Source organism: Garra rufa, chromosome 3, assembly GCF_049309525.1.
Source record: "Garra rufa chromosome 3, GarRuf1.0, whole genome shotgun sequence".
NCBI classification, from domain to species: Eukaryota; Metazoa; Chordata; class Actinopteri; order Cypriniformes; family Cyprinidae; genus Garra; species Garra rufa.
This window is the reverse complement of record NC_133363.1, coordinates 48,059,889-48,081,028: the sequence shown is the minus strand read 5'-3', so window position 1 is coordinate 48,081,028 and position 21,140 is coordinate 48,059,889. Positions and strand designations below refer to the sequence as shown.

General features: G+C 38.4%; 1 protein-coding gene across 1 annotated transcript in view; it reads left to right on the top strand.

The window, feature by feature from the left end:
• svep1 (sushi, von Willebrand factor type A, EGF and pentraxin domain containing 1) overlaps positions 1-21,140 on the top strand; it is a 103,292-nt gene that overhangs the window by 69,594 nt on the left and 12,558 nt on the right. The window contains exons 19-43 of the mRNA XM_073836282.1: positions 262-423; positions 2,399-2,487; positions 2,942-3,038; positions 3,329-3,442; positions 4,246-4,359; positions 4,980-5,181; positions 5,296-5,453; positions 6,344-6,542; positions 6,681-6,856; positions 6,989-7,113; positions 7,230-7,353; positions 11,361-11,531; positions 11,798-11,971; positions 12,126-12,245; positions 12,767-12,943; positions 13,866-13,950; positions 14,121-14,312; positions 14,707-14,874; positions 14,975-15,647; positions 16,778-19,497; positions 19,583-19,811; positions 19,927-20,082; positions 20,443-20,506; positions 20,598-20,771; positions 20,914-21,090. Coding sequence (XP_073692383.1) covers positions 262-423; positions 2,399-2,487; positions 2,942-3,038; positions 3,329-3,442; positions 4,246-4,359; positions 4,980-5,181; positions 5,296-5,453; positions 6,344-6,542; positions 6,681-6,856; positions 6,989-7,113; positions 7,230-7,353; positions 11,361-11,531; positions 11,798-11,971; positions 12,126-12,245; positions 12,767-12,943; positions 13,866-13,950; positions 14,121-14,312; positions 14,707-14,874; positions 14,975-15,647; positions 16,778-19,497; positions 19,583-19,811; positions 19,927-20,082; positions 20,443-20,506; positions 20,598-20,771; positions 20,914-21,090 — 6,840 coding nt within the window. The remainder of the gene's footprint in view (positions 1-261; positions 424-2,398; positions 2,488-2,941; positions 3,039-3,328; positions 3,443-4,245; positions 4,360-4,979; positions 5,182-5,295; positions 5,454-6,343; positions 6,543-6,680; positions 6,857-6,988; positions 7,114-7,229; positions 7,354-11,360; positions 11,532-11,797; positions 11,972-12,125; positions 12,246-12,766; positions 12,944-13,865; positions 13,951-14,120; positions 14,313-14,706; positions 14,875-14,974; positions 15,648-16,777; positions 19,498-19,582; positions 19,812-19,926; positions 20,083-20,442; positions 20,507-20,597; positions 20,772-20,913; positions 21,091-21,140) is intronic.

Genomic DNA, 21,140 nt, shown 5'->3' with positions numbered 1-21,140 from the left:
CAGAAGATTAGAAAATATGACGGCAATTCTGAGTGGACTCTTTATTTCGAGAGACATTGTATTTATGTATAATGCACTTTTTTGATTAACAACTTTGCCGACTGTTTACACTGAAGGTAGCTACATTACAAACTTCAAAAAACAAGTTTTTCAGAAAACCCATATGACCTGCTCTTTGAACATATAAACAAAAAACTAAATTTATTTGAAAAATACTTTTTTCTAAAAACATTGGGTTTCTTTTTCTCTCTGTCTTTCCAGTACCATGTTCCGCAGGCCATTTCTCCCGGACAGGTCTAGTTCCATGTTACCCATGTCCCAGAGATTACTACCAGCCAGAGGAGGGCCGTTCCTACTGCCTCTCTTGCCCTTTTTACGGTACCACCACAATAACTGGAGCCAAAGCCATCCAACAGTGCTCCAGTACGTGTCTTTTGCCTTTATTCTAGTCTATTTATTTCCTTTTAGTATCCATTGCTTCAGTTTTAAAGGGATTTACCCAAAACTAAAATTACCCCATGAGTTAACCACCCTCAAGCCATCCTAGGTGTATATGACTTTCTTCTTTCAGATGATTGCAATCGGAGTTATATTAAAAATGTTCTGGCTCTTTCAAGCTTTATAATGACAGTGAATGGCTGTTGAGATTTTGAAGCAAAATGAAGTGCATCCATCATGGATCATCAAGAACTCCACACAGCTCCGTAAGGGTTAATATAGGCCTTCTGAAGCGAATCGATGCATTTTAAAAATACCTGTATTTTAAATATTATAAACTGTAATCTCTAGCTTCCGCTAAGAGATTACGTTTTGCACTTCTAATTCGCAGTTGATGTTTTGTTTTGCTCTCTCTTGCTTCCGCGTTCGTCACTCCAGACTGGAGCTTACGTTACGTTCTACTCTCGAGAGAGAGTGCACGCACAACAGTTAGCGAAAACTAGAAATTATGGTTTATAAAGTTTTAAATATGTGACCCTGGACCACAAAACCAGTCATAAGGTTAAATTTGACAAAACTGAGATTTATACATCATATGAAAGCTCAATAAATAAGCTTTCTATTGATGTATGTTTGTTAGGATAGGACAATATTTGACTGAGATACATTTATTTGAAATCAGAAATCTGAGGATGCAAAAAAATCAAAAAGACTGAGAAAATCACCTTTAAAGTTGTCCAAATTAGGTTCTTAACAATGCATATTACAAATCAAAAATTACATTTTGATATGTTTACAGTAGGAATTTTACAAAAAATCTTCATGGAACATGAACTTTACTTAATTTCTTAATGATTTTTGGCATAAAAGAAAAATCAAAAATTTTGACCCATGCACTGTATTTTTGGCTATTGCTACAAACATACCCCAGCGACTTAAGACTGGTTTTGTGGTCCAGGGTCACATATGACTCTTTTTCTTACAAAAACTCATCGATTCACTTCAGAAGGTCTTTATTAACCCCCCAGAGCCATGTGGAGTACTTTTCATGATGGATGGACACACTTTATTTTGCTTCAAAATCTCAACCACCATTCACTGCCATTACAAAGCTTGAAAGAGCCAGGACATTTTTTAATATAACTCTGATTGCATTCATCTGAAAGAACATAAACACCATATACAACATGCTAAATTGGTGCTCAAGTAGCATTTCCTTTTATGTTGTGTTGTTGTTATTCAGGATTCTTTGATGAATAATAAGTTAAAAAGACCAGCGTTTATTTAAAACAGAAATCCAATGTAGCATTATGAATGTCACTGTTAATCAATTTAATGTTTCCTTGCTAAATAAAAGTATTAATGTCTTTAAAATTCTTTCTGACCTCAAACCTTTGAATGGTAGTGTATGTGTTCAGGTCTGATGCTGGGTATGAATAGTCTATGCATGTAAATGTTGCGTCACTGGTGGGACCAATAAGCAGAATTTCAAAAATAATGATAGTTTCCACTTGTCAATTCTCTCCTAAACAGCTTGTAATAGGTAGGCTCGGTAAGAGGAAGTATTTTAAGAAAAATAAATGACGTGATTCACCTTTAACGTGATATAAAGTGATGCTTGTGTAAGACCATGATGTGTAGAGAGTTTCTTCATTCATTCACCAATGGAACATATAGGTCATTTGCAGGCTTTGGGTAGGTGTGCGAACGATTTGCAATGAGAATCCAATGCGCATAATGGAATCTGATTCTCTGTACACGCAGGAAAAAAGTGCCTCAGTGTGGAAAAGATGAGGATGATGAATGCCTTTGGAAAATGTTTTCCAGTTTTGACAGCAGAAATTCTCCTCTTTCACATCTTTTTTTTTATATGTGTGTTGTGCTTATTCTGTCTGTTTCATTTTCTCATTTCTGTCTCCTCCTTGTACTTTTTTCCCTCTTTTCTCTTGGTCTGACTCAGGCTTTGGCTCTAGTTTCCTGCCTAAAGAGGAAAGTGCAACTGCAGCGCCAGAGGTTGTTGTGAGAAAAGATTATCAAGCCAGTAGCCAGGTGAGACGTCTTCTCACTCTCACTAGTTGGTACCTGCATCTGGAAAGGAATCTTTGAAATGTGGTCTTGGTTCACATGTTGTAACCTATAAATCATACCTATAAATGTATGAATGCCATTGCATTAAATACTAAATACGAAGTGTCTTATTTTAAGGAAAGATGATACAAATATAGCATTTCACAAAAGTATTCCATCTCCTAATTTATGTGAGGAAGTTCACAGAAAAAAGACATCATACAGCCAATAAATAGTTATTACTATAGTTAAAATAGTACTAAAGGATGTTCTTGTATCATTTTGTTTAAAGATGGCAATTGATTATTTAACTATTTATGAAATGACATTCAGATATGTTTTTGGTGAATGGTGCTAATTACTTTTGTTGGTGTCGCAGCACCCCCTGGAGGCTGAAGTAAAATAGCTGAAGTTGTAGTTCTTTTCTCTTTCTCAGATGTTCCATGAATGTCTCCTGAATCCGTGTCAAAACCAAGGCACTTGTGAGGAAGTCGGCGTCGGATATGTATGCACCTGTCTTCCAGGATTCACAGGTTTGGCATGTTCTGGAGACATAACTCAAGTAACATTGAAAAACCAGCTGTTAAGTTCAAAGTTGTTGGAAAACAAATTTCTAAACCCTTATAGTTGCTCTATGCACTGTCTATGTATCTATGTACTGCAATCTGTTTAAAGTTCTTCAGTTGAGCCAGCGAAATTTGTTTTAATAATTCAGTTAGCCTGGTATTACACTATGTAATTTTGATAGATTTACCTCAGCCTCTGTGGTTGAGATGAATCACTGGCCACTTTTTCCCCATTTTCCTCATTCATTGCCTGACAGGAGCCAAGTGTGAGAGCGACATTGACGAATGTGATTCTGCTCCATGTCAAAATGGTGGCTTGTGCAGAGATGGCATGGGAGATTTCCAGTGTCAGTGTCAGCCTGGGTTTGTAGGTAAGAGAAAGTCCACTCACATGATCTGACACAAGCTCAACTTCACACTGGGGAATCCCAATGTAACTGTAAAAGCTGAGTTCTACGACTGAAATGTTTGAGGCAATTAAACCCAAATCCAAAATTCCTCTCTGTTGAGGGTTCTGAAACTTTCCTTTAGTCTAACCATTGTGATGGATTTAGCTGTCTCTGAATCTCTTGAGTCTGGCAGTGGAACTGCACGAGCTCTCATTCTCAGAACCTTACAACACTTTTTCCATTCAGGCCATTGTCTCTTCTCTTTAAAACGTGGCCATGATTAAGCATGTGGCTGCCCTAGATATGCAGAATTGAATTGAAAGTGTTTTTGTTCTTTTTTAACTCTGTGTATGTGTCTGGGGTGTTTTGTTTGAGGTGGCAAGCGAGGCAAAAATTGAAAAGAAAATAATTGAAAGAAGAAGATAAATCAAAACAAATATAATGAAAACTGATCTCAGACTGTGTAAACTGCTTACTTTTCTAAAGTAACAATATTCAACATTAGCCAAGTTTCCATCTGCTTTTTGTGCTGTTCTGTTATTGATGACGTGGACCTGCTTAAGTTAGAAAAATCTTTTTCCTTTACTGATAAAATGTGTGTAATGACATCATCATTAAAAAATAGACAGGATTTGTGATGTGACTTAAGGTTTAATAGATAGTATGGCAATATGAAGTAAAATCAGAATATTAAAGTATTGTTTGCTTGTTGATTGAAGTGTGAGGTAAATGATGTTCCATATGTTTTTGTGTTTGTGCCTTGTGTTGTGTTTTGTCTCTGGAAGGCTTGATGTGTGAAGCAGAGGTGAACGAGTGCAGCTCTTCTCCATGTTTGAATGAAGGACTCTGTGTGGATGAAGTGAATCACTTTACATGTAGCTGTCCAGATGGATTCACAGGTCAGCTCCTCACCTGTTCACTTACATATTATGTCATTTATAGTATAATACTTTAAACTGGAAGTTCGAAAGGTTAGTTCACCCAAAAATAAAAATTCTTCTGTCATTAATTTCTCACCCTCATGTATTTCCAAACCCTTAAGTGACCTTCGTTCATCTTTGGAGCACAAATTAAGACATTTTTGATGAAATCCAAGAGCTTTTTGACCCTGCATAGACCGCAACGGTAGAACCACATTCGAGGCCTAGAAAAGACTGACCTAGAAGAGAGGAAATTGTTGAATAAATTTTTTTTGTTTGTTTTCTTTGTGCACAAAAAGTATTCTTATAACTCATAAATATAAGGTTAAACCACTATTTTATTAATGTCCTTACTACCTTTCTTGGCCTTGAACATGGTAGTTCTGTTGCTGTCTATGCAGGGTCAGAAAGCTCTCAGATTTCATTAAAAAAAAATCTTAATTGTTTCAGCGTTCTGAAAATGAACGAAGGTCTTACGGGTTTGGAACAACATGATGGAGAATAATTAATGACAGAATTTTCATTTTTGGATTAACTATCCCTTTAAATTGTAGCGTACCAATCAAGTAACAAGGAATATCTTTGTCATTTACATCTAGGTCCACGTTGTGAGTTGGAAATAAATGAGTGTGCTTCCAGCCCGTGTCAAAGCGGAGGTGTTTGTAAAGATTTGGAGGGTGGGTATTTCTGTACATGTCCTCAGGGCTACACTGGCGAAAATTGTGAGGTTGATGTTGATGAGTGCTACAGCGCCCCCTGTCTGAATGGAGGACAATGTGTGGATGCTGTCAATGATTTCAGGTTAGTGAGGAAGCCTTTGTAGAAACAGTTCATGCATATGCATTAGAGGGATGGTTATAATGCATTGTATTTGTTACAACTTACAAATGATGGATAACAAACATTGTCTCACAGGTGTGAATGTGTGAATGGATACAGCGGCAGACTATGCCAGGTGGACGTAGACGACTGCAATCCAAATTTGTGTTTCAATGGCGCAACCTGTGTGGATGGAGTGGCCACTTTCACCTGCCGATGCCCTCCTGGGTTCAACGGAACCAGGTGTGAGACAGGTATAGAGGGAAAGAGATGAAAAATCATGGAAAATCATCATCATAGAAAAAGTATTGCAAAGGCTTGTTAGAGATTTTGTGTCAGTTTAATGAGATGCGTTCCCAGAAAAGTTCCTAGCAGCAGCACTTAAAATGATTCAGTAGACCATAAATTTTTACACCCTGTTATACAGAATACATTTTTCATAGATGTTTTCAAATAAAGTCTGATGTACTGTGACAACAAACTGTAACTTTCAGAACCAAAAACTTCCTCCCCAGTCATTTATTAGAATTAAGCTACAAAAAGGTTTGCTTTGAACTTTTGAAGAGATACATGTTAGCAATAAGAAAATAATTTATGATGTATTTTTATAATGAAATTATATAACTTTTATATAGCCATTTATTATATGTGACCCTAGACCACAAAACCAGTCATACGTAGCACAGATATATTTGTAGCAAGAGCCAACAATACATTGTATGGGTGAAAATGATCGATTTTTCTTTTATGACAAAAATCATTAGGATATTAAGTAAAGATCCTAAAGATGTTTTCTAAATTTGCTACCATAAATATATCAAAACTTAATTTTTGATTAGTAATTGTTAAGAACTTAATTTGGACAACTTTAAAGGCGATTTTCTCAATATTTTGATTATTTTGCACCCTCAGATTCCAGATTTTCAAATAGTTATGTCTCAGCCAAATACTGTCCTATCCTAACAAATCATACATCAGTGGAAATCTTATTTATTCCGATTTCAGATTATGACTGGTTTTGTGGCCAGGGTCACATATTGTACTTTGAGGTAAAAAAAAAAAAATTGACAATACGAAAATAATGTGTAAGACGGCCCCTTGATAATTACATATCATCTGTGGTCTTTTCCATTTTTTCAAACAGAAATGCCCTACTCCTTTGATCTGGAGTTTGAAGTTTCTGGTATCCATGGTTATGTGATGATGGATGGTCACATGCCTTCACTTACTCAGATCACATGCACATTTTGGATGAGGTCATCAGACACTGTTAATTATGGAACTCCCATCTCATATGCGGTGGAGGGAAGTGACAATGCCTTCCTCCTCATTGATTATAATGGGTGAGAGCTTTGTTTAACAGTTGCAAAATGTAGATTTAAATAACTACATTTAATATTATTACATGCTGTGACCTGTTTAACAATCTTTCTTACCTTTCCCTCTTTTCCTTTTCCCTTTTGTTTCTGTCTTACTTTCAGATGGGTCTTGTATGTAAATGGCAAAGAGCGGATTACTGACTGCCCAGCAGTAAATGATGGCCTCTGGCACCATATTGGTGTATCATGGCGCAGCAAGGATGGTGACTGGAGAGTTTATATTGATGGGAGCCCTTCAGATGGAGGGAAAGGGCTATCTGTTGGCACTACCATACCAGGTTGACGTTTTTACCTAATAAAGAAATCAAACACATTGCCAGTTCTTTAAGCCACTTTTATTGCTGTATGGTGCGTTAAAGAGAATGTGTGTCCTGAAACTAAAATGTTTGCTCTGTACTCACTTTAAACAGGAGGGGGTGCTCTGGTACTTGGACAGGATCAGGACCAGAGGGGAGATGGCTTCAACCCAGTGGAGTCCTTTGTAGGCACTCTTAGCCAGCTTAATATATGGAACTATGTTTTAACACCACAGCAGGTATCAGTTTATAGACATTCCTTATTCTTACTATTACGTCAACAGTGTACAGAGTTCCTTGAAACTGAAAAAAATGCTATGAGCTCAGAAACTAAACATATTTCTACTATTTTCAGATGAAGACTCTGGCCAGTAGCTGTCCACGTGATCTGCAGAAAGGAAACGTGTTTGCATGGCCCGACTTCTTGGGAGGGGTCACGGGCCGCGTAAAGACCAGCAGCAAGAGCTGTTTCTGTGCTGGTAAGAAAATCACGTGAGATATTGTTATTATTCAACCATGTGTGTGCATTTTCCTTAATATTTTTAATTTTAAGAGACTAACTACTACACAGTTAGAACAGTACTCATATTTTCAAAGGATTACTTCACTCCTGAAGTAAAATGTACTAATAGTTTACTCACTCCCATGTCATCCAAGATATTAATATATTTCTTTCTTCAGTTGAGAATAAATTTTTAAGGAAACCATTCCAGGACTTTTCTCCATATAGTGGACTTTAGTGGGGATCAACAGGTTAAAGGGTTCAAATTGCAGTTTCAAAGGGCTCTACGCAATCCCAGACAAGGAATAAGAGTCTTGTTTAGCGAAATGATTTGTCATTTGGTCGTCTGGTTAGTTATTTGTCTGTGTACTCTGGTACTAAGGTATGGTAATCTCATTTTTCACTTCAGTATTGTCCAACACCATTGTTTTACCTTTTTTATGAAGGGCGTTTGACTTTCTTCGCATATTCGCTTTGTAAACACTGGGTCGGTGTGTCCACCTACATCAGGTGTGTCCTTTCCAACGTGACTATGTGATGCGTGAAGTTAGGCTGGTGCAAAGCAAGCATTTGTGGTTTAAAAGTCCTTTTTTTTTGCTAGATAATACCCTTTTTCCTTGCCTTGGATAGTGTAGAGCCCCTTGAAGCTGCATTGAAACTGCAATTTGAACCTTCAACCCGTTGGCTCCCATTGAAATTCACTATATGGAGAAACATCCTGGAATGTTTTCCTCAAAAACCTTAATTTATTTTTGACTGAAGAAAGAAAGACAAGAACATCTTGGATTTTAAATCTGGAGTGAACTAATCCTTTAAATTGCATGAAATGTGTCCTTATATGTAACTACTTAAAGGAGTAGTTCACTTTCAGAACAAAAATTTACAGATAATGTACTCACCCCCTTGTCATCCAAGATGTTCATGTCTTCCTTTCTTCAGTCGTAAAAAAATTATGTTTTTTGAGGAAAACATTTCAGGTTATCTCTCCATATAATGGACTTCTATGGTGCCCTCGAGTTTAAACTTCCAAAATGCAGTTTAAATGCAGTTTCAAAGGGCTCTAAATGATTCCAGCCGAGGAAGAAGGGTCTTGTCTAGCGAAAACTATTGGTTATTTTCTAAAAACATTTATAATTTATATACTTTTTAATCTCTACACAGAGTACACACAGAGCTAGACAAGACAAGCATTTGAGGTTAAAAAGTATATAAATTGTATTTTTTTTTTTTAGAAAATAATCGATCATTTTGCTAGATAAGACCCTTCTTACCTGGGCTGTGATCGTTTAGAGCAGGGGTCCCCAAACTTTTTTCTGAGCGGGCCACATAATTTTCTTTTCTTTAATGGGGGGCCGGGTCGGTTTCTAAAATAAAATTCCATGGGCCGGACTGACTACTATTATTATTATTATTATTATTTTATTATGATTTTACCTGTATTTATTATACCTTTTAATGCTAGAATAGTTTATTATTTTTTATGCACCAGACAGACAAATGATCATTTCTATTCAAAAGATATACAGGTGCTTCTCAGTCATTTAGAATGTCATGGAAAAGTTCATTTATTTCAGTAATTCAACTCAAATTGTGAAACTTGTGTATTAAATAAATTGAATGCACACAGAGTGAAGTAGTTTAAGTCTTTGGTTCTTTTAATTGTGATGATTTGGCTCACATTTAACAAAAACCCACCAATTCACTATCTCAACAAATTAGAATATGGTGCAGTCATTCTTGAGACATGGGACAAAACATGTCCACCAATTATAACTGCTATTAGTTTTAAAAATAAAACATATTTTCAATTGTAAATGCTATGGGGATTAATAATAGAATGTATTTAACACAATTATCCCCTTCAATTTCATTTGCTCATTATTATGTGAAATCTATGACACTTATTGTCTTCTCACTACATCTAAAACTGTGTGTCCACAGAGAAGGGTTTATTCATCCATATGCTATAAAATGGATTAAAAAAAATTTTAATGATGAAAAAGACCTTGTTTTATCAAAGGCAACACTTAATATCTCATATTAAAGCAAGGTTGTTTTTCAGTCAGACATGTGTGTTTAATAAGGTTTCGAAGGTGTGTCCTCACTTTTTGTCAACACCGTCAGACATTACTTAAAATGTAATAAAATCAGGGAATATGAGGGGCTATCACTCTAAAAGGACCCCCTTGCCACAGTCCTCTTCTGCAGAGTACATCAATGTCACACAGGCTCTGCTAAGTTTTATAGTTTTAGAATATTTTAATTCTAATGTTAATATTTCGTGTGTCACAACTATGATATGTCAACACCAAACATCCAATTTCTGAGAAAATTATTTGAAATCTTTAAACCATTTTATTCTCCTGAAGCAGGTTCCATTAGCCTCTAGCATCAACAGAAAAAAAACAAAATGTCTACTACATGAACTCCATTTGTTTTGTGAAAGAAATGGCAAATTTGTCAACACCGTCAGATGTCACCACTGTAAGATTTTGTGTTCCAATAATATATCAAAATACTTAAATGTGACTCTTGAATAGAAGCTTTATAAACAATAACATACTCACTGTTTGTTGTGGTTGTTTTAATACAGTAATTAATTGATTCAATGTATTTGATAGTTAAAATGACTACAAATTCAGGTTTTGGTCAACACCGTCAGATGTGTCAACTCCGTCAGTTCTGTCACCTCTGTCAGATGAATATTTTGATGATATTTCATTATGATATTTTATATTTGTTGTGGAATTGTTGGTCACATGTGAAAGTGTAATCTGTCTACTAACATGAGAATGTGTTTTGAAATGTTAAAAACATCTAGAAAGCTGTTAAAGATAAAGTTGAAATTATATTACACATTCCAAGTTAAAAAACACATTTTTTTTAAAAAAAAGAGAAAAGTTGGGAGGTTGTATCAAAGCATAGCTCAGTAGCTTAGTACATATAAGATACATAAATGTAGTTTCCTTTGTCTGAGTACAAAGTTTTATTTTTTCAATTTTGCACCCTGTTTTGTCCCACCTCTCAAGAATGACTGGGTGACATGCCAATCAGCGAATCAACTCAAAACAACTGCAAAGGTTTCCTGAGCCTTCAAAATGGTCTCTCAGTTTGGTTCACTAGGCTACACAATTATTGGGAAGACAGCTGATCTGACAGTTGTCCAGAAGACAATCGTTGACACCCTTCACAAGGAGGGTAAGCCACAAACATTCATTGCCAAAGAAGCTGGCTGTTCACAGAGTGCTGCATCCAAGCATGTTAACAGAAAGTTGAGTTGAAGAAAAAAAGTGTGGAAGAAAAAGTTGCACAACCAACCGAGAAAAACTTTGGGTAACTGGGAGATGAGTGAAGTAGCAGTGCTAGTCATTTAGTCATCGCTCTTTTCTAGCTGGCTCGCGCATCACCTGTTTGATCGCGATGACACATTACGTTGAATGTACCATTCTCTTAGTGAATTTAACAAATAATTATACCTATGTTAATAACTAAGGGAAATTTTAGTTTGAAAGCCAACCTTTATTATCAAATACCGACATGATATAAGTAAAACATATTTAAAATTACATTTTCAAAATATGTCTCTGGCATTGTTCAGAGGGCCGGTCCAAATGTGGGGGTGGGCCGCATTCGGCCCCCGGGCCTTAGTTTGGGGACCCCTGGTTTAGAGCCTATTAAAGCTGCATTTTGGAAGTTCAAACTCGGGGGCACCATAGAAGTCCGTTATATGGAGAGAAATCCTGAAATGTTTTTCTCAAAAACACAATTTCCTTACGACTGAAGAAAGAAAGACATGAACATCTTGGATGACAAGGGGGTGAGTACATTATCTGTAAATTTTTGTTCTAAAAGTGAACTACTCTAATGCATATAAATAATTATAAACTTAGAATAATAGATCATAAATCAGTGTCTTAAATAAATATGTTTATGTAGTGGTGAGAAAGTGTAACATTTGCTATCCTCTGTTTTGGTCTTTGTTAGACTGCTCTCTTGTGGAGGCTTCTGTTCCTCAACTGCGTGCATCCAGTAAAGCTGTGAGTCCGGGCTCTAAGGTGCAATTCTCTTGCAGTCCTGGTTTCTATCTGGTGGGGGAGCCAGTGCAGCAGTGCTTAAACAGAGGCCAGTGGAGCCACGCAAACCCAATATGTGAACGTGAGTGATGGGGATGCACTGATATGCAACAGAGGACACACAAAAGCATTCGCTGGCTGTTTAAACAACCACACATTCAAAATGACCATTACAGCCATATTTACAATAACATATATACATTATTGATGTACAATCATATAAATAGATAAATGTTTTGTGCACATACTCATGTGTACTGCATATATATAATGTAGTATTAAAACTGCTCATTACCCAGTGCCTGGACCGGCATTAATATGTACACGGCCATTTTTCTTTATCTGTAGGTGTGGAATGTGGTCCTCCGCCTGACCTAGAGCATGGACAGTATCATGGAGAGGATTTCTATGCTGGGAGCACAGTGCTTTATCAGTGTAAACCAGGGTTCTACCTCCTAGGGGAGAGTAAGATGATGTGTACCAACAATGGAAAATGGATTGGCAACCCACCTGCATGTTTGGGTAAGAGATACACAGCAAATTAAGCCTTGAATAGACAATAGGTCTACACCAGAGTTATCAAACATCACTATACACAGGTGCACCTGAAACCTGGAATATCATTTTACATTTAATTTGTCCTTTGTTGTTGTGTTGGTTTGTGTCCATACTACAGATGTGGATGAATGTTCTCTGGGCTCTGAATGTGATGAACATGCTAGTTGTCAAAACACTGATGGCTCTCATATATGCACCTGCATACCTCCTTACAGTGGAGATGGAAGAAATTGCACAGGTAACACAATCTCATCAATTAGACATTTGTTACCCTGGACCACAAAACCAGTCTTAAGTAGCACGTGCATATTTGTAGCAATAGCCAACAATACATTGTATGGGTTAAAATGACCAATTTTTCTTTTATTTCAAAAATCATTAGGATATTAAATAAAGATCGTGTTCCATGAAGATATTTTGTAAATTTTCTACCGTAAATATATTAAAACATATTTTTAATTGGTAATATGCATTGCTTAGAACAACTTTAAAGGTGACTTTTTCAATATTTATATTTTTTGCACCCTCAGATTCCAGATTTTCAAATAGTTGTATCTTGGCCAAATATTGTCCTATCTTAACAAGCCACACATCAATGAGTCAAAGCTTATTTATTTAGTACTAATCTCAATTTCAAAAGAATTGACCCTTATGAAGTTTGTAGTTTCCTGAGTTAGCAGATGACTGCGCTTTTAGCCCACACAGTAACATGTTTATTAACTGAAGACAATTATTTTTGTTTTTCTTTAATCTCACTAGAGCCAGTGAAATGTAAAGATCCAGGTGTTCCTGAGTTTGGCCACCGTGAGGGCAGTAATTTCGTTGTGGACAGTGAGGTGGTCTTTTCCTGTAAGGAAGGCTATGAGCTGATTGGCTCATCCCATCTATCCTGCAAAGAAGAAGGAATTTGGAAGGGAGATTTCCCATACTGCAAAGGTAGGCCTAGCTTTCAGATCTGTTTACTGGAGCTACTCTTTGCCTGCATAAACTACCGTTTAACATTTGGGGTTAATATGATTGTTTAAGAAATGAATAGTTTTATTCAGATATGTACCATTAAAATAAAAAAAAGCATTAAGGTTTTCACAAAAATACTAAGCACCCCAACTGTTTTCAACATTAATAATAATAAGAAATATTTCTCAAGCATGTTCAAATCAGCATATTGAAGTAAATCAGCATATTGAAGTATTCAAGTGACTGCTGAAAATTCAGCTTCATGGGAATAAATTACATTTTAAATACATTAAATAAGAAAACTGTTATTTTAACTTGTAATATTATTTCCCAACATTACTGTTTTAATGTATTTTTGATCAAATAAATGCAGCATTGCTGAGCACAAGAGACTTATCAAACATGAAAAAATATTACCGACCCTAAATGTGTGAACAGTAGTGTAGCAAATAATAAAACAAAGCTAGCACAGAACAATTACTTAAACATAATTCTTGTTTTATTTCTTAACTAAAATCCGAGGGGTCAAGCTAATGCTAATGGAAATGTAATGTCTGTCTGTCTATATATAGGTACCTAATCTGATAAACAATTGTTCAGCTTTGTTCAGTCTATGTTACTGGAACAGTTTAGCATTTTACAATGCAAGCAGACTGAGCATTATCCTGAACCTCAGCCAGCAGCTTTTATGAGGCTTTTATACCTTGTAGTCTCACATTATTGTATGTCAATCAGAGTTGCATGTATTTTGCTTTGGTGGATTCCGGATACACTCCGGATACACTGTTCGTTTTCCTGACATAACAGAATTTAATGCAGTCATGATGACAGTTACTGTCTGACGTCTGCATTTCATTGAAAACATTGAATGTAAGCTGTTTCTAATGATTTTCCCCAACAGCCCTTTCCTGTGCTCATCCTACTCTCCTTGAATATGGAACCATGAAAGGGTCAAACTTCACATACGGAAGCAAGGTGACTTTCAGGTATCACTGTCACTGTTAGATGTAGAGTCGGTTTCTAGAGGTATTGTATAGCTAATTTTAAGAGACCTGATTAAATATGAGAAAGACTGTTTTTGTTTAATAACATTATGGGAAAGGACAATATATTTTAAATAAATGTAAATAATCTTTTTTTTCCACATTTTCTGCAGTTGTGAGAAGGGCTATGTCCCTCAGGAGCCAATAGAAAGCCAGTGTCAATCCGATTTGAAGTGGAGCATAGAGCCCCATGTTTGTCAGCCTGTTACCTGTGGAGAGCCCCCAGTGGTGGATTATGCTGAATATACCCTCAACGGGAAAGTGTACCTCTCCACGCTAACCTACACCTGCATAGAAGGATACAGGTAAAATCTGATACATTTTCATTACTGACTTTATGAAAAGTGTAGCAGGGACAGTATAGGCCAGGCACACGTGCCTTAGGTTGTCGACCAGTGTTAATTTTGACAGCAAATTTTGATTCAGTCATTAAAATACCATTTTAGTCATCTAAAGTGTTTTAGTTTTAGTCGACTAAATATCATAATATTTTAGTCAGCTAAATTACTAAAATCCAGTGGGTTTTTGTCAGTCCAGACGAGTTTTATTTTCATTATCGTCTCATTTTTGTCTGTGAAAATATTGTCGTTACACTGTTGTCGACCCCTGGTATAGGAAAACATTTTTGGATGGTATGGTTGCTTACTACACAATCTGGATGTCAAAGAATGTATTGAGTTTCCTGTTTGTTGTGTAAAGATTGCAGGGTGCCATGGAACTGAAGTGTGAGTCATCAGGAGAGTGGGCATCTCCTCTTCCCATCTGTGCCAGAGTGGACTGTGGCAAACCTCCTCCTTTGAAGGATGCTGTGATTAAGGGCGACAACTTTACACTGGGTAGCAGGATCATCTATGTTTGCAAAGAGGGGTAATTAACTGCATATATGCATATTCAATGCATTTAAATATCCTTTTTAATCACTCTAGTAATGACTTGATAATGATGATTTGTAAAATATGTCTTGTAGTTACACCCTCCTTGGTGTAGAAACTCAAGAATGCCTCCCAAGTGGCAACTGGACTCGTTATCCTGCTCAGTGTGCGCCTCGGTCTTGTGGACCACCACCCCAAGTTGACCATGCCCTACCTGACACTGGACACCAGCTTTTTGGGGACACTGCTATCTACTTCTGCGACGACGGCTACACAGCTGGTAACAATACAAAACTGTTCTGCAATGCCCAAGGTGTTTGGGCACCCCCAGATGGATTTGGCATTCCTCACTGCATTGCCAACTTTTGCAAGCGTCCCCCGGATGTACCTCACGCCATTCTGGACTCCATCAACAAACCAAAGTATGCAAGCAACACAGAGGTCAGCTACAAGTGTGAGGAGGGCTTTGTTCTCAACACAACAGGAACCCTGAAGTGCATGATAGGGGGAGAGTGGACACCCTCGCCTTTGGACATTGGCTGTATGCCTGTCAGATGCTCAAAGCCAGACAGTATTGAGAAGGGTTATGTCAGTGGGAACAATTATAGTTTTGGAGCAGTGATTGCATACAGCTGTGATAAAGGGTATTTCATCCGAGGAGAGAAGAGGAGAATTTGTAAAGCCAACGGGGAGTGGGGAGGTGTCTTGCCGACATGCCAGCCTATTTCCTGTCCCACCCCACCTCGCTTGGCAAATGGTTTTTTTCAGGTAAATACAATGATTTATTAACAAAATATAATTTTAATATTGCTGCATCTCTAATATGTAGGGCTGCCCCCTAATAGTAGACTAACCGTTAGTCGACGAGAATAGACTTGGTTGACCTAAATTTTATCAGTCACAGAAAAACAAATCCTCAAGAAGGACGAACAGCTTGTTAACGGCTGGTCAGTGTGGTAATATAGTACATCAGGCAGGACATCCAAATGCTCACCTATCATTCATCAACCTCAAATATGGCTTTTCATCTGAAAGATGTATGTAGCAACTTTACATCAGGCAGGGGCAGCTCAATCTAATGTTAACCTACAAAAATGAGTGCTATTCAAGTGTCAAAGGCAATGGTGCAGTCACTTGCTCTTAAAATACCCTGTCATTTTTGGTCATACAAATAAGAGTAATACAACTTTCAAATCTGTAAAGACTCTACATTCATTTGTGTGCACTCAGAATAACAACAAAACATTGCGCTTTTGTAAAATAATGAAAGCAAACAAGATGCGCTTTCTGCCGTTTCAGTCTCTGTGAACTTGAGCGCAAAACTTCAAAACTCTTTGTATACTTGCCTTACAGACATGAAAAATATATCTATATAAAGTGAAATGTCTACTTTTCAATAAACCAAATTAAAATAGAAAAGAAATATTCTCAGATTATGCAATCCGTATGAAACATTAATACGGACACCTCTATTACTGTGGAGATGACGAGTCAGCGTCGCCAAATTAATCTCTTAAGCAGAAAACAAAGGAAGCACTAGTTTATCATTAAATTATTAAAACATTAATGCGGCCTCCTTGCTGTTTTTGCCTGACACATTTAAAATGATTATATCTGCCGGAGTGCTGTGGCAAGCTTTTTTTGCTTGCGCTTGAGTGCTTATTAGACTATGTAGGCAATTAAAGGGTCATTATTATGATTTATATAGTTAATTAATTAACCTGTGACTAACGTTTAAAATGAACGACTACTAGTTGACCATAAAAAATCTTTAGTCAAGGGCAGCCCTACTAATAAGGTTTCTTTTTAATATTTGTTTGCTGTTTTGCATATTTTGAGCTATTCAAATCTTTTATTTAAATTCATAATCAAATATGCATTATGCTTTTTTCCCATAGGGCCAAATAAGAAAGAATGGCTTTGTCTACAGCAGTAGAGTGACCTATGCTTGCAATGATGGTTATCGCCTAACTGGAAAGCCTGAACGTATATGCATGGCCAATAAGCAGTGGTCGAACAACAATCCTCCTGCTTGTGTCCTCCTCACCTGCCCTACTCCACCTGATATCAAAAATGGCCGTTATCACGGCTCCACCTTTGAAGTCGGCAGCAAGGTGGAATTTACCTGCAATGAAGGATATGAACTTATTGGAGATTCTGTATGGACTTGTTTAAAGTTTGGAAATTGGGATAAGAGTGTAACCCCACGATGTTCCCCAGTACAGTGCCCTGAACCACCTTTAGAGGAGAATCACCTTGTACTGCGTGGATTGGATTCTGACTCAGGCATTGTGGAGCTTTCTTGTGAGGAAGGGTATGTTCTCCATGGTGCACGAACTCTTCGCTGTACCCCGTCCCAGGAGTGGAATGACTCTTTTCCCGTCTGCAAACAAGTCTTTTGTGGACCTCCCCCTGAAGTTGCCTTCGGTGACCCATCCGACACACTATCCTACTTTGGTAGTGTGGTGAACTACTCTTGCATGGATGGCTTTAAGCTCCGAAAGGAAGCTTCTGTCCGCTGCCAGGCAGATGGGAACTGGAGTAAACCTTATCCTGAATGTATTCCTGTTGAATGCTCACAGCCTGAGGACATACCAAACGGAATTGTGGATGTTCAAGGACTAATGTATCTTAGTACTGCTGTCTATAGTTGTAAGGCAGGGTATGACTTGGCAGGTAACAGCACTGTGCTTTGTGGTCAAAGTGGACAGTGGATTGGAGGTGTACCTGTATGTCACCCTGTTAAGTGTTCTGCACCCAAGGAGATTCCTAATGGCTCTGTTAGATACTCCAGGCTTCAGTATAGCCAATCAGTTACATATTCCTGCTACAGAGGGTACCGCTTACAGGGCCCAGAAATCCTTACCTGTCTGGAGAATGGACAGTGGCACCAGGAGGCTCCTACTTGTGTGCAGATCTACTGTTCTCCTCCAAAACCAATTGAGAATGGCTTTGTAGAAGGCCGGGACCGCAAATTTGGGGTTACTATCTTCTATAGCTGTTTCCCTGGTTTCCTACTAGTTGGTAATAATCATCTCACTTGTGAAGAACATGGCTGGTCAAGCTCTGAGCCCAAATGTATTCCTGCTGACTGTGGCCTGCCTCCACATATTGATTTTGGTGACTACTCAAAGGTCAAAGAACCATCAGCAGAAGATGACACACTTACAAGCCAACAATTACTGATAGACAACAGCTTTTTACATGGTTCCCTGGTTCAATATCATTGTCATGCAGGGTATGAAATTAATGGTGGCATCATGTTGATGTGCCAAGAAGATGGGACATGGAATGGGACTGCCCCTGTATGTGTTCCAGCACAATGCGAGACTCCACCCAGCCCTGAATATGGATCAGTTATGGTAACAGATAGCGCACATGGCAGCCTTGCGGAGTACAGTTGCGAGGACGGTTACGAACTCAATGGACAGACCATTCGACAGTGCATTTCTGGGAAGCAGTGGAGCGATGACGCTCCTCGCTGTATGCCCATCTCTTGTGGTAATCCTGGAGGCATTGCGAATGGTGAGGTGATTGGAAAATCCTTTCACTTCAAGGAGCTTATTCACTATGAGTGCCATAAAGGATTTGTCCTTGAGGGTGTGGAAACTAGAACTTGCCAGGTTAATGGAAAATGGGACAATAAAGCTCCATCGTGTAGAGAAATCTCCTGTGGGCGCCCTGTTGTATCAAAGGACGTTTTAATAAGAGGAGACGACTATACATTTGGAAAGAGGTTGCTGTTCAGCTGCAATCTTGGCTTCATCCTACAGGGAGCTCCGACAAGTGTTTGTTCAGCCAATGGCAGTTGGAGTGAGGCTCCTCCAAAGTGCCTCCCAGCCAACTGTGGTCCACCACCGGCAATTGAAAATGGCAGAGTAACAGGCACAGATTATGGTTACAACGGCATGGTTAGATATGCTTGTGACATTGGATACGTCTTGACAGGAAATCCTACACTAATATGCAGAGCTGATGGACTATGGGATGACCCTCCTCCACGGTGTGACATAGTCACATGCGACCCACCTGAGGACATTAGCCATGGCTACCTAAATGGATCAAGCTTTAATTTCGATGATGTTGTAGAGTACATCTGCTTCCCAGGCTATGAGGTCATTGGCAGTCCAGTTTTGCGATGTGCTGCCGAGGGCGTCTGGCTGGGGCAAGTTCCCGAATGCCGACCTTGTGTTTGCAGTCCCCCAGTTCTGAAGTACGGTGCTATTCTTGGCAGAGACCACACCTGTGGTGCAAGCATCTGGTTCCGATGCGATGAAGGCTACAAAATTCTTGGCCCCACAGAGGCCATGTGCGACAAGGGTGGAGTGTGGAGTCCAGGAGTACCCATCTGCACAAGAGGGAGATGTTCCAGCCCTCCTCCAACTGTGCCTAATGCTGTTGTACAAGGCAGTGCTTCCTACTCCATTGACACGGTCACTTACCGGTGTAGGCCAGGATATCATTTGAAAGGTGTTCCCCATCTTTCCTGTGGAAGGTTGGGCAGATGGGGAGAGCCAAACCTAAACTGTGAACCTGTATCTTGTGGAGTGCCTCCTCTTGTTCCAAATGCAGAGACTGCTGGAATGGTGTTGACTTATGGCAGCAAAGCTCAGTACAGGTAATTTGACATAAGATAAACATCCAATAAACTAAATTGTATGAATACAAATTCTGAAGTGCTTTAAACTTTCTATGTGATACAGGTGCAAAGAAGGCTTTGAGTTGACAACAAAAACAGATTCAATTACCTGTCAAAGTGATGGCACCTGGTCCAAACACAGCGTCAGATGTCGACCTTCACCCTGCAGTCTGCCTGCTAACCTCACCCATGTAGTCATCACAGGCAAACAGCTCACACCTTTAGGGGGAACAGTCATAATCTCCTGTAGACCAGGGTACTATCTTGAGGGACCTGGGTTATCTGAATGTTCAGTAAGTAATATGCCAAGATAATCATCTTGTTTGGACACTCCTTTCTTAATTTGTTTATAATTTTGTCATTTTATAATTATTTCTCAGAGTGTAATTTCCCTGTTGTTTGAACTAGGTCGCTGGCAAATGGTCTCCACCTTTCTCTTCCAAGTCTTGTGTGCCTGTTATTTGTGAGAAGCCTCTCCCCATTCTCAATGGCTTGGTTGAGGGCAAGAGCAACAATTATGGAGATATCATTAGCTATACTTGTCTACCAGGATTTGAACTACAGGTACGTTTTTTTATTAATCAATTTTTTCGAATGGCTTGTCATATGTAAGGTTGCAGGGATGCTAGAGCATATCCAGGCAGTCTACACTCTTAAAAATAAAGGTGCTTCACGATGCCACAGAAGAACCTTTTTTGTGTAGATAGGGAAACACCCAGAACAAATGGCCATCAGACCTTATGTAGTTAAAATAAATGAACGCAGTGCCAGCAAAGCGCATATTATTTTGTAACAAAACAGCATGAAAGTGAAGGAATATAAACTGCCATATTCCCCTAAAATCATTGCCCTAAAAATGTGTTTCTAATAAAGATAAATAAGAGGAAACCAAAAGAATGTATGGTGCTATTTCTTGTCTTCCAGGGTGATTCTGTTCAAACATGTCAAGGTGATAAAACCTGGAGTGGAACTCAGCCAGTGTGTGCTGGTAAGACTTTTTCACAATCCAAAACATGCTAATGTATTAAGCAAAATTTACTATCTCTAGTTTAAACTTATATTTTGTCTCTTGTTTTTAGCAGTGTCATGTGGTCCTCCACCAGTGGTTCCCAATGCAGTTCCTGTGTCCAGTGATCAGACATACCAAAGTATTGTGAGTTATACATGTCAACCAGGGCTGAGTTTGCTTGGTTCACAGAACCTCACTTGTCAAGCAGACGGAAAATGGAGCTCACCTACACCATCATGTGAATGTAAGAACAGATAAACAATCACTCTTTAACTTTTAAGTTAAGTTACACAGTATATGTTCAAAGTCTTTCAGTGTTCCAGTTTTGAAAATTATTTTCTCCTCCTTTCTCTTTTTCACAAATGTACATACACACAAACTCTCAGTTCCAGATGGCTGTGAGAGGATAACAGAGTTATTGAATGGAAAGGTGCAGGAGCACAACCTGTCCAGCGGACGTGCTCTTGAGTTCCACTGTGACAAAGGCTACACACTGCAGGGAGAGTCTCTCATCATGTGTGTGGGAAACGGCTCCTGGAGTTCGCCTTTCCCTGTCTGTATACGTATGTCAAGCACTATTGTTTCCAATACACTGTTTTTTCATTGATTTATT